The sequence below is a fragment of the Triplophysa rosa genome, linkage group LG9 (assembly GCF_024868665.1).
Source record: "Triplophysa rosa linkage group LG9, Trosa_1v2, whole genome shotgun sequence".
Taxonomy (NCBI): domain Eukaryota; kingdom Metazoa; phylum Chordata; class Actinopteri; order Cypriniformes; family Nemacheilidae; genus Triplophysa; species Triplophysa rosa.
The window spans coordinates 8,866,383-8,880,434 of NC_079898.1; the positions used below are offsets into that span (position 1 = coordinate 8,866,383).

At 37.1% G+C, this 14,052-nt stretch overlaps 1 protein-coding gene across 1 annotated transcript in view; it reads left to right on the forward strand.

Annotated features, from left to right (window-relative positions):
* The first annotated feature begins 8,813 nt into the window (after nt 1-8,813).
* Nucleotides 8,814-14,052, forward strand: part of si:ch211-250c4.3 (uncharacterized protein LOC100535981 homolog) — a 29,882-nt gene continuing 24,643 nt past the window's right edge. The window contains exon 1 of the mRNA XM_057342933.1: nt 8,814-9,147. Coding sequence (XP_057198916.1) covers nt 9,069-9,147 — 79 coding nt within the window. The 5' untranslated portion in view covers nt 8,814-9,068. The remainder of the gene's footprint in view (nt 9,148-14,052) is intronic.

Genomic DNA, 14,052 nt, shown 5'->3' on the forward strand with positions numbered 1-14,052 from the left:
GATATAAATATTTCAATACAAGTATTTCAGTAATACGAAACTTATGTTATATTCTTATAAATCTTACCCCACAGAAAAAGCTTAAAGGTGCCCTAATTTGGCGGTAACTTGTGGACATGCCAACACCAGGCTCTGGCGTCCTCTGTATGCTATGACCTGAGTTAACCACAAGATGTCAGTAGCGAGGTGCTAATGTGTTTTTTCCACGAGTTCAAACTAGGTGAGCCTACTAAACCTGCATAAAGTGGACGGCAGAGAAAGCTGTAGGATGAACTCTGATCATCTTGTTTTTACTACACTTTTATATAATTTATATTTGTAAAAATGAATGAATAAACACATAATCTTTTAATATGACGTACATTTATACACCAAGATTTTTTGCTACACTAAAAACTGACACATTTAGACAGATTCATTAAAAATGTCATAAAGAAACTATCTAGAAATAGTCAATTGTCAAACAAACAAAATTGCATTCTATGTACAATTATTATAAAATATGCTGTTCTCCCAATACTTTCATTCTGAAGACAGAAGCTATTTGAAGAAAAAATTATTCTTTAAAATGAATCCAAGTCAACATTCATTCAAAATGTCTTTTAAAATCTTAGTAATGCACGATCGGTTACCATAATTGAACTTTGCTGAAAAACATGTCAACTCATGCTTTATGGCCTTTAATTTGATTTTGAGCACACGCTCAGCTCTGAGCATAAGCCAACAGTAGTGAAACAAAGGTGGCTCTGAAATTCTTCACGCTTGATAAGAGCAGATCCATTTACAAAACAGCTTTTCGTCAAAGGACAGGTCTCCCTTCTGCACACTGTCCCCGAGAGCTCTTATCTTCTCTTTGAGAGAGTATGTCTGCATGGTGAGGGTCTGCATGGTGAGTCTTCAGCAGTCCTTCCTTTATTTCATCTTGAAAAATGACAGACACCACGTGAGCCTGAGGCCAAACCTGCCTAAATTATACCTGAAATTCAATATCCTCACATTCATAATGGAACAAAATATGTCCCGGAAGGTCTTCATTCATTCAGATTATCATAAAATGTAGTCATTTAAAAGTACAGGTGTTTAACATTTAAGGTCCAGTGTGTCATTTTTTTATTGACAGAAATGCAATATAATATACATAATTGTGTTCAGAGGTGTATAAAGACCTTACATAATGAAGCGTTATGTTTTTATAATCTTAGAATGAGCTATTTCTATCTTCATACACCGCGGGTCGCCTTACTTGGAATTCACCATGTTGTTTCTACAGTAGCCCTACAAGGACAAACTGCTCGACAGAACACGTTTCATGAATACGTTATCTCCTTCGGCAAAGAAGCAAAAACGTGACGACGTCTTAGTTCTGTGTCAGCCACCGTAGTGCTTCGAAAGGGAGGGGTGGAGTGAGCCGTTGGTTGCAATTCACAACCTCACCACTAGATGCTGCTAAATTTCATTCACTGGACCTTTAATGGTTAGAAACTAATCTGAGGTTTAGTTATACAATTATAACACAGTACAGTTTATAGTAAGATGTGGAATGTGTTTTGTTCCATAAATAAGAAAATATATACCTTTTTAAAAAATAAAAATATGAGGCTTCTATTAAGCTATTTTGGTGCTTCTACACAATCCTGACATAAAGCATAACTTAGTATGTAGTATGCCTTTGATTTTCTTCTTCTTAGGAAATCATTGACTCAAGATATGCAGGAGGAGCTATAACCAAACAATGGGGTGCAGGAGGTGACTTTCGCTATGAATTCCTTCAGAATAATAACACATATCGGGTGTAAATCCCTTCTGCTGCTCTTGCATGTGCTGGGCGTGTTAAGTTAGTTAGTGGGGGATACGTTCGGGTTATCAGGAAGGTGATCATAGACAGCTGGCTAAATATAAACATATGTAAACAACCTATTAACCCATTTCCCTTATTGGAGCATTCTGCCTGTTATTTTAGAGTTTAAAGAGTGCCACTCATTTGACTCCTCTCTCATTTGTAATTATGACCTCTAAACTTGTGATATTCTTTATCTCACAGGGACAGTCTTGAAGATTTTCTGATTGATAAAGAAATGCACATTTTATTGTCTTAACTGTATTTTGGCCATGTTGCATTTAGTACTGTTTTTAGATGTATTGGTGGTGTTGGCAAACAGTTAACTCTGTCCAGAGTCTCCATTGTCCCCTGCACACATTGTTCTTCATCTTGAGGCAACAATCCAGACAGAAGCTCACATGTGGAAACTCGTCTGTCTCTTTGCAAACACTTCAAGGTTTTCTGTACTCATCATAAATCATCCTGCTCGCAGGCCAGCGTTATTGTCCTCTCGCCCAGGATAAATATAGGTTTATTCGCAGCTTTAAAGATCAAATGACAAAGTGTAGGATTCATTCGTGAGGAGGTACAAACATCACACAGGTGTGAGGAAGTCATGATGTGAACGTGCTTGGACAACAGCAGGGGGATTTCAGTATACAAGAAATATTTATACTACTAAATCATCTCTTGTTTGTTGACTGGCAAAACAGATGTTTTGTCTTCTTTTTCTGTCATTTGCTGTTTCATACCAACTTACTAAACACTGATTAACGCAGATGTTTGTAATTTTTTTTTTTTACCACATTTTAATCACAGAACAACACCACTTTTGTATGTTTTAGTGGATACAGTGCATATGTTTGGGTGGTTATCCACTTGCTTTATAGTATATTGTGCCAGGTTTGATGTCATGTACTTTTCATTTGTACTTTTTTCTTCTTTTAATTGTATTATTATTTAGGTAGATCTTGATGCTCAAAAAAGGTTTGATCTCATATAATGCATTAACATACACTGATTTAAATTTTTCACATATTTTTAAAATATTGTCAAAAAAGCGTCAAATTACAGAAAAGGCTGCAAATTTACAAGAAACACATATTTTGCTGTTTTTTTCCAGTGTTGCAGGGTTTCAGTCAACGTTTTAGCCTAATATGTTTTTATCCATTCAACACCATCAGAAAAGCAGCTGGTCAAGTTAATAAAAGTGCACAGTTCTGCTTAAAATAACACAAAGAATAATTTAATAGCTAAGGTCATGGATAACAGAGCGGGTGCCACCCCCCACCCAAGTCTGACCCAGATTCTGCCATGTAAACAGTGCTTTGCAGTAAAGTCAACACCTTTAAAATCCAGGAAAAGCCTAATGTAATCATGTCAGATTTGGGACAGAGGAAATGCTGATAGGTCACGTGTTTTCAGTGGAAAAACATCAAAACAAGAAACTGATTACTCAAGTGGCAAGTTTGCTGGAGGTAAATTACCCCTAATTTGGTTATTCTTGGTTTAGTCAACATCCCCTTCTCTTTTAAATCAAGCTCATGTCTCCTAAAACTAGGCTGACCATTGGATACACACATAAACAAAATTTTCAACCCTACAAAATATATTAATAAATAATGAATAGATAAATAAAACATAAAAACATAATAAAGAGAACACCAGCACATCCTCTTTGACTCGAGGGCATGTTGGCAGATGTTGGAAAAATCCACTTGGAAATGATGCCCGCTTTTTCATTTGATGTCTTTGTTGTATGGGCCAGTTTGAGGAAATGAGATTAGGGTAAACGTTTGGGAAGTTCAGGGAAAATTGTGTTTGGGGTGTGACGGGGGGTCCGTCCGGCTTCACAGCTGTAAAAGCTGAAAATACACTGTTGTGTCTGACCTCATCAAGGACATTTTGAATTAAAATGAAGCAACAGAATATCAAACACAATGAGTACAGGGTGCCATGGGGCTTGGTGGCTGAAGGTTGTAGGAATCGCTCTGATTTTTATCAATACCGCAGGGGATACCAAAAAGCGAACCATCTGATATGATGGCTAGAAAAATAGGAAACGTGTAATGCAAAATAATAAATTCGGACATCTGAACCATGCCGATATGGCCTTATTATCAGTAAAAGTATTCATTCAACAGATCTTTGCACTCTTGGAGGCCCATGTGGTTCAGTTTACTTGAATCTGTATTATTTAATAAATATGCCAAGATATACAACTCTCAAATCATTTATAAACATCTTTGCTTGTTTTACTCCCTGAGATGTTAAATTCTCAAAAGAACGATGGAAATGTTATACGTTAATCTACTTTCTAGTTCCCACAAGATGATAGAGATTTAGAGAGAGAGATTTGAGATAGTATAAGACCACAACAATTTAATGAAACTGTAAGTGCAAGATTATGTAAAGAGGACAGTAGATCCGGAAGATTGGTAGTTGACACGTCAAGTAGTAACTTGTATGTTTAAACCTTGTATCTTCATATTTCGTTCTTTTAATTTTTTGCCTAAATCATTATTATTAGTCACTCTTTTTGTTTGTCACAGGGTTTTGTAAATATCTAACCAATAAAAAGTATTTAAAAGTACTTGTCAAATTTGACAACACAGTATTTAGTCATTTAAAAACGAATGTTTTTTAATTTCTTGAAAAACTTTGGACATACGATGTTTCGGAAGAACACCGACGATATTTAATAGTCTTGTGGTTCTTATGTTCTCATAAATTACATACATAACATGGAATATTTGTTCTTTTTCCTCATACAATAATGCTAATTTAAACCTAAAAACAAAAAATTCACAACCATGTCAACGTTTCTTTTTTACTTTATTCCTCAGTAGCACATTTGATCAGAGATTTCATGACTGTGCTTGATAAAAAAATATGTTACTAACACTCTTCTGTAATTCAATTCAATTGATTTTTTTTCTATAGACGATTTCATCTTAACAACATAAACAAACGTTACTGCGCATGCTCACTTTTGTGACCCCAACTGAACTTCCGGTACACATACACAAACAATAGAGTGCCTGCAGATTATTTCTGATGACAATCAAAAGAAACCGAGAAGAACCGTTACTTGGCTAAACTTGTCTTTCCAATATTTTGCAATATTATACCAAGCTCCACCGCTAGATGTCAATGTACCATATGGTTTGTTTAAATGTGACCGAACTACAGGACCCATTCAACAAATTGTTTATTTCATAAAATGAACATACAACAAAATTCAACAAATCGTTTATTCAATACAATTATTATACAGTAAAATAATCATATAAATTGATATTTACATAAATTAAATTAAATATAAATATTTATATTATTATACACTAGCCAAACACAAACCGGAAGTTAACTGGGGGTCAGATGCCAGCGTCTTACATTTACTCTCTGACAACTGACATCAATATCATCTCTTTTCACTCCCTTTAAAATCTTTTAATAATCAAGGTTGAAAACATTGGAAACACCTGTATCATACTGTATAACACCTTATGATTTTTGAAAAATAAATCTTCGTGAATCATTGTACTCATTGAATCAAGTTAAGTTAAACCAATAACTTTGTGAAAATATACAACAAAAATAATATCTCACTGCCCCGATCTGAAAATGATTAACTTCTAATTCTTCCAGCTGAAAGTTTTTCATGCCCACATCTGCAAAAAGTCAAGAGAATTGCATTTACAGTACCAGATAGGAGAGTATCGTGTAAGACTATATGTTGACATTCTTTTGCTATACAGTATTGCGAGTAGCACTGGAAAGCAGTTTATGACCCGTCGAGAAATACTCTCAGTTCAAATTAAAACGGTCACTTAAGATGGGATAACAAGCACAGTCCGATTATTGAGGCCTTACTGTATTTCTGGGGCCCACCTGCACGCTCTGTGGTTTCCATTAGGGCGAACTCACTCCCCTGCACTAAAAATCTGCAAATAGATGATGTAATAAGGTCACGAGCCTGTTGAAACATTCCACTTAAATGTCTTATTTTTCAAAAGACAGGAACACTCCTATACCCCCCATAAACCTTTTTAAACTATGTGAAACACACATGAAGGTCCCAAGCAGCGCAATATCTTCCAAACAATGCTTTTCAAAGTCAGAGTACATAATAATTCAAAATGCACAGCATCAAATCTGAAGAGATAGAGGCCGTCTGAATCCAAAACCAACAAGACACTCTAAAGATCACACGGAAGGTTCCCAAGTAAACACACATTCATCCAACTTTCTCGTATCATTGCACATCCTATCTCGCTCTGTGTGTGTGATTCCCTAGAAACTCATCTGACTTGTGATGTTCCCATGCACGACGTTCTCATGTGTCGCGCTGTTTATGACAAAGCAATGTACGGTTAATCTAGCAATCAGCCAAAACACATCGATGACCACCTAGCAAAGCCCAAGCAACCACCAAGGACAAGTGAGACTTTCTTCAAGCTGGTTTCTATTCAAACAAAAGCAATATGTTTGTTTTATTAGAGTTATTAGAGTTGTTCTGGATCTGTGTTGGGTCAGGAACTACAAGAAACATCAACAAAAGTGAAAAGTCAATTTAAGTTTTATGGTTGAATCACAAAGATTTTACATGAGCTGGTGGCAACTATGCAGTCATCAGACATTACAAATCCAAGGAACTCGAGTGGCTTTTCATGATCTTCATTTGGTTTACAATTGGACAGCGTAAGGAGACCTCAGCATTGTCCAGGCCTGTTTGAGGTAATTACTCATGAACGCTTCATCTTCTAGCCCAGGGCGAGATCTCTAACCACACCATCACCCCCTAATGCAACGTCCTCACCTGTTTTTTACCCAAACAACACAAAGAGCAGGAATGGCATCAGATGTCAGCATTGTGTCAAAAACAAAGCTATTCCACAGATATATTTAGGCTGTAATAAACTTTAAATCTGGTTAACGTGGCAAACTGCTGTGGTGTTTTTCCCAGAACAATGGAACGCTTCATTTAGCACTGCAAAACTGGCTTTCACTCCCACATCTGAACTATAGAAAGACTGTCATTGTGGCCAAGAAAGCTGGAGTGTGTGGGTGCGTATGAATTCCATCTTTTTACACTGTACTTTAATATTGGCGAAATGTAAACTTTTGATTCATATAGTTAATGTGTAATGTCAATTGAACAAAATTGATCTTGAAGTTGAATTATAAACTTATAAGATCAACGTACAACAAACTGCGTAATGTGTAATGATCTTTCAAAGATTCATTTCTTGATGGATTCAGATTGATAGGAAACATTTTAAATATTCCTAAATCATTTTCACACAGACCCAACAAACAGATTTAACACGCTAATCCAACAAAATCAAACAACCGCTGGAATTCGGTGTTTGTTGGGACAGTGTGAACCAGTCGTAGGTCCAGGACTTCTGAGATTTTTATTCTTAAATTTTCAGCTATGAGGAAACCAGTCAGTTAGAAAAAAACAAAGCCAACTTGGTCACAACAGACGGACGACTATTTTTAAATTCAGTGGTTGAAGTTTGAAAGCATTGGAAGCCGTAAGAATCAAGTTAGTTGTTTTAAAAGGAACCCTGGGTATGGAGAGATGTATGGCTTAATATATTAACAATGGCATTGACTTTACAAATGTGAAATTTAAAAACAGTGTAACTGTCACAGTATTCATAAACTTTGAAAAAATATTTTTACTCGGAGGCCGCCATTTTTTTGCATCAAAATCCGTGACGTCAAATGATAGCAACCTAAACCCGTTCTCTTAACGCTACAGCGAAGCACACATGCTTTCCATATATAACAGTAAAATATGAGACGTCAAACATAAGATCAGATATGTAAATACACAGGGACAGTAAGTGGCGGTATGTCCTCCTGACACAAGCCAGCCTGCCAGCCATAAAAGAAGTACGCGTTCAGTAAGCATCTGTTCAAGGCAGTTAAGACTATTTAAGACATCATCCACCACCATTATCATATACTTTATGCATTATGAGAATATACTGATAAACACAATAATAAGATGCTTGTGGTTTGGTTATTTATTCTGTATTAGAGATCACGTGAATATTAGCCCCCGTCAGCTAATGACCTTGAGATAGAAGACAATAAGCTACTGATGTACTAAATTAACATGAGAAAGTCTAAATCTGGATAAAATGCATTTTATAATGGCTAAAAACACTGTGTGTATATTAAATTCGAAATGATTTTGGTTATTAGTATGTATGTTTGTATTGTTTCTGACCAACAATATTAAAATGTATGAAAATACACCAAATAGCGTCTTTATTTTCTTTCTTTATTATTTTAGCAGCACCTTATATTTACTGAAGAACTGATTAGTGTGTCTGTGTTCAGTTTGGCTGCCTGTATTTGCAACCATTTTATGTCATCAAAAAAGAACATGGCGGCCTCCTTAGGTTAAGATGAGTACTACATTTAGGGTTTTTTTAAGAAATGAAAATATTTGATGTGTTTCTAACGACAAATGCCAGTAGTGTAAAGCTATTACAACGTATTAAGCCATACATCTCTCTATACCCTGGGTTCCCTTTAAAACTTCCAAAAATGAAACTTTGCACAAAAGGCCTACTAGTGTGCTGGCTTTTGTCAAGCCAACATTATGAGCTGCATTCCTCAACCAATGACTTCTGAGAAGAAATTAAAGATATCCTATTCACTGGCATTTGATTGCAAAACGCTTTTTCCAACTTCTCCCACTATCTCTCCCTCTCTCCAACACACACACACACACACACACACACACACACACACACACACCACACCACGACAGCACACCAACACACACACAGCACACACCACACACACACACACACACACACACACACACACACACCACACCACCACACACACACACACACACACACACACAGATTTTCCCCTCAGTCTTTCCCCTCCCTCCCTTCCTCCATGTGGAGATCCGTCCCCCCTCCTCCAGCTGCTGATGGTACTGCAGGAGGCGGCCTGTTCATTCTCCTCAGTGAGAGGACAGCACACGACTCAACCAGTCATCTCCTCTCACGTTCACTTCTGTGTTGGGCTCTATTCTGGCAATATGGTTACAACAGGATACACCGCAAGCTGCGCACCTTTCTGGAATGATTAAACACTCCATTTAGGAGAAAGAAGATCACTCAGCACTTAGGTATGAGGTGTGCTTGAATAAACCAGAGAGGAGTTATTTTGTTCCTCTTATCACTGAAGGCTGAAGTTGAGGACGTCCAAGATGAGTCTTAAGAAGAGGAAACCGAGCATGGTGTTCAGCTGGCACAAATCCATTGGCATTCTCGCCCCGTGGAGAAAAGGTAAGCTGGTGTGTTTGGATGCATGGAGTCATGTTGCTTGTTCCAGACAGCTCTGTGTAACACCTGGATTTGCGGCACAGGTAGTCATTAGTCTGGCTGAGGTGTCGGAGGGTTTTTAGCAACCTGTAATTTGAAGTCGGCGGTGTTAGGTGCTTACTTCAACACAGACAGGATTATCTTCAAAACATTCATCAAAGCAGTCACACAGGTAGATGTGTTTAAGATTTAGTTAGGCTGATGTCTTTTAAGTGAAGTTGAGCTGATGTTAAAAGCTTCACCCAAAAATAAAAATTCTGTCATTGTTTATTCACCCTCATGTTGTTCAAAACCTGTATATGACTCTTTCTTCTGTGGAACACAAAAGAAGATATTTTGAGAAATGTAATGGAAGTCAATGGGGGTCAATGTTGTTTGGTTACCAACATTCTTCAAAATATCTTCTTTTGTGTTCTGCAGAAGAAAGTCAGGTTTGGAATGACATGATCAAGAATTTTCGAATTTTCATTTTTGTGTGAACTAGCTCTTTATCTTCATTAAGTGTTTTTTGGATGTTATAGATCATATACAAAGCATGCAGCGAAGATTTGTTTTTATTATCAAGAAATTCACATCAGATCCCAATGAGAGGAAGTTTATGCACCATTTGTTTTGTCTTTATAGTGTAAATCACAGCAGGGATAGTGTAACCTAGAGTTCCTTTATATCTGGTTAACATCTGACTAGAGTTTATCGTCATTTGGCAAAACCAAAATTAAAATGTAATATTAAATTTTAACATTTCTTAGCCATTAAAACACGATTGTTGGACTACTTGTTTTCTCAGTTCGTTTCTTATGAGATGTTTGAAAGCTTTGTCTTAAGTCACTAGAGACTCTTATTACATTGTAAACAATGTGACCACAAGTCTATCCTACTCTCTCTGCCACATACTCTTTTTTTTTTTGCTCTTAAGTGAACATTCTATTAAATATACATTTTGTTAAAGCATATCATTCATCCATGGAAAAAAAGGACGAAAGAATAGGTTGCATTCACAGGTTCTTCTAGAACTAGAGAGTCAAAATTCAAAAGGGTAATATCTGGTTCCAATTGGAAGCTTGTAAAGCACATTATGCCAAAGGTCTTTCATATTGTTTATCTTTTATATTAACATACTGGATTAATAAGCAGGAGTGATTTTCAGGAACAGACAGTTTAGACATGAAAGGTGTTATAGTATGTGTCTCACATGAAGACAAAAGGAGGAGAGTGTTTAACAGGTGTTATCAACTGTTCCAGCCTCAAGCGAAACCAACACGAGCAGCAGAGTGATATCACATGTGAATATTTTAGTGGTGACAGCTTCACGAGCGAAGCTCCTCGCCTCTGTTTGACTTATATTATATGTGACTCATAACTGAAACCAGGCACGGCCGCGCTGAGCTGAATTCTTCATGCGAGAAGTCACCGATGTGTGTTTCAGGTAATGTAGATTTGAAGTTTTGCTGAAGAGACATGAAGATTTTCCCATAGAAAACCACTCCTCAGTTTTAAATGTTTGTGACACTTAAGAAGGTTCTTGGCTCTCTTTTGACAATTCAGCATCTTTGTTATGACCAGCAGTAGAAAATGTTGAGGAAATCAAATCTCACAATAAGTTCAACAATTTCCGAAATTTACAATTTCATTGAAGACAGAGGAGTGAGAATGAGCCCATGGCTGGCGGGGTGAGTTTGCCTGGCCCTGAAGGCTTGACTGATGTTACTGCTCCCGCACATTCTTGTCTTATCCCAACGCTGTTAGATAATGAGAGACCGGCCCTTTCAGTTCACAATGATAATGTGCTTCTGGAAAGACTCCTCAAGGGTCAAAAGCATTGGCCTGGTGGAAGACGACAGAGTGGAGAGAAAATGTCCTGGCACTGTGATGAGAGAGACGGGGAGGTGTGAGGCTCTAAATGTCTGCTGGCTTTGGGGATTAGGAAGAGGGGAGAAAAAGGTGTACGGCTATATTTCACACCTCATCAAACCCGACATCTGGCCTTTGTCACCTCCTTGAGCAACTGAGCCAGAAAGACTCAAGAATTTTGCCTTCATTTTTGAACACCGGTGTGTGTCCAATTGGGTTGACAGTTTTAAAAGGATAGCACACCCCAAAAAATAAAATAATTAATCTTATTTTTCTACATTTTTTGTTTGTGTTCAGATAAATGAAATATATACATCTGAAATGACATGAATGAGAATTTTCATCTTTTGGGTGAACTGGTCCTTTGAGACATTTTAATTGCCAGTTCCAAAACTGAAATGCATTTTTGGAAAAAAGTTGTGTTTTCTGAAGATATACAGTATAGTCTGTAAATTTTCCAAAAATCGAAAGTAAATATGAGGGCTGCTTGCCTTGGTTACTAAAATTGATGTCGTGTCATATACGTCCATAGCACAAGCAGTGCGAAATGAGTCATATGTTTACTGCTAACTCTTTGCCACAATATGTGTCATTGTAATCGACTTGGAAAGCATCACTTTACTTTTAAGTAATTGAAAAACTTGAATCAATCATTTAGTGTTTAATTTAAATTTAAAGGGACAGTTCACCCAAAAATATAAATTCTCTCATCATTTACTTTGTTCTGAGAAAGATATTTGGACGAATGCTTGTAACCAAACAGTTCTTGACCACTATTGACTACCATAGTAGGAAAATGACAATGGTAGTCAAAAGTGCCCCAGAACCGTTTGCTTTCCCACATTCTTCAAAATATCTTCTTTTGTGTTTAACAGAACAAAGAATTTTATAAAGCAATTTGTCCTACTATGGGAGTCAATGGGGTCCAAGAACTGTTTGGTTATAAGCATTCCCCCAAATATATTCCTCTGTGTTTATCAGAACAAAGAAATGTATACAGATTTGCAACAACTCAAGGGTGAATAAATGACGACAGAATTTTCATTTTTGGCTGATCATCATCTGTTTTGATGCAAATGCTTTATTCTTGTAAGAAATTGCAATGGTGTGTTAAAACAGTCCATATATGGAAACAAGGTAGGGGTATTGGTGCATACTATATGCCCCCGGGGTCATTCAGTCTGCCCACCCAAGTGCTAACAAGGTTCTGACATTCTCCTGGCTGTAAAAATAGCAGAGGTCTGCCTGTGACCTCTCCACCCAGGAGCACAAAGACTGTGTCTGCAGTCAACAGCATGTTCTTCAGCATCCTCCAATAATATCATCAAGCATGCTATACCTACTTGCACATTACTGGAAAAGATTGTTTTCAATTATTTAGTGTTAGGATTATTAGGGGCTAAACAGAGTTTTTTTTTAAAATTTCCATATAGGCAATAGTTTCAGAGAGCTTATTATTAAAACCCCATGAAATCCAACTTTAGTGGATTTTAGGTCACATTTTGAAAGCTTTGAGGTCACAGATATGCTGGTGCACTCCTAAAACTCATTAAACATTGACAGACAGTTCTCTTTCTGGAAAACACACCAACACATTGATAACATAGAAAATTTGCCTTCAATAAAATGCTTTCTAATGAGAACATTCCCTCCCAATGAGTTGCAATAAGTTGACGCTCATCAGTCCCTTACCATAGAAATACTGACAATTCATGTCAGTGTAACTGAGAATTTAACATTTGAAGAATTAAAGAATTTAGTGTCACTGAAGCACTCACAAATACGGCAGCGTTCAAATGTACTAAACATGAGGGTGTGAGGACAGATGGAGTAAACATGTTCTCATCTAGTGAATTCTTCACATTTTATCCTCTCGAATGTTTCTATCAATGGCCCTTTGACAATTCTCACATTCTTGATGGCAAAACGAATAGCAGCAACATTTGGTAACAGCAGCAGACTGCAGTTCCAAGAAAGATAATTGACCAAACATGTTTGAGGTCTCACAGAAATTCTTTAAGTGACACATTTATTAGACATCACTTGAAAACATCGAGCTATAAGATCCATCTGGGACATATCAGTGTTTCTATGTACGCAGCCGTAAAAATGACGGTGGCAGGCGATACTAGAATTCTTGAATGTGAACAGAGTACTTTATCAGCTCAAAAATGTGAGACACTTGCCAGTTGCACACAGAGAAAAACATTCTCCTCTGCAGGTTGGACGTGGTTGTGGCTTCACAGGTGGGAAATGAGCAAACAAGCAAAAAGCCACATCTAAAGAGCATGTACATATACTCTTACAGTGTTGAAAGTGTCCTTTACACCTGAACTAACTCCTCATATTACAGCAAGATAAGGACTAAAACTATGTGGCTCTTGATTCCAGCCAACAGTGAACTTCTCGTTTTTATTATGAATGCATTATACTCCGCAGTATGAAAGACCTTAGCATTACTTACATTCCTGGCTGCCAGGGGCTGGCCGAGGGCTTTTTGATCTCTCTTTACAAGTAGCCACGTCTCGGGGACGTTAATTGAAAACCTTGGGGGATTTGGTTGCTGACTACTCGCTCCCTACTGAGTGGCATCAAAAATGTCCCACATTCAGCAGTTCTGTGGTCTCGGCTGGAGAGCGCCGGTGTGTGAAATAAGTTGACCCAATGGGCCGGTCTAATTGACCTTTATAGTAAATTAGCTAAACTGGGCCTCATGCAGAACACACAGATTACTGTACACAGTAAAAAAGACGTCTGTTATTTTTTTTACAGATTGTCCATGTATAATGTTGAAAAAACTGTAATTTTATGCTATTGTAAATGTAATTATGTAATTTTTTAAAGCGCAGTCAAAAACGTAAAATTACAGTAAGAGACTGCAAATTTCCAAAATAAAATTAAAACTTAATTTGAATTAAAACTTAATCGTACAAGCTGTTATTTAACCGTTTATATCTGGCGACCCTAGCTGCTGGAAATTTTCATTTTTTTTACAGGATTTGTTAAAGTTTATCTTTG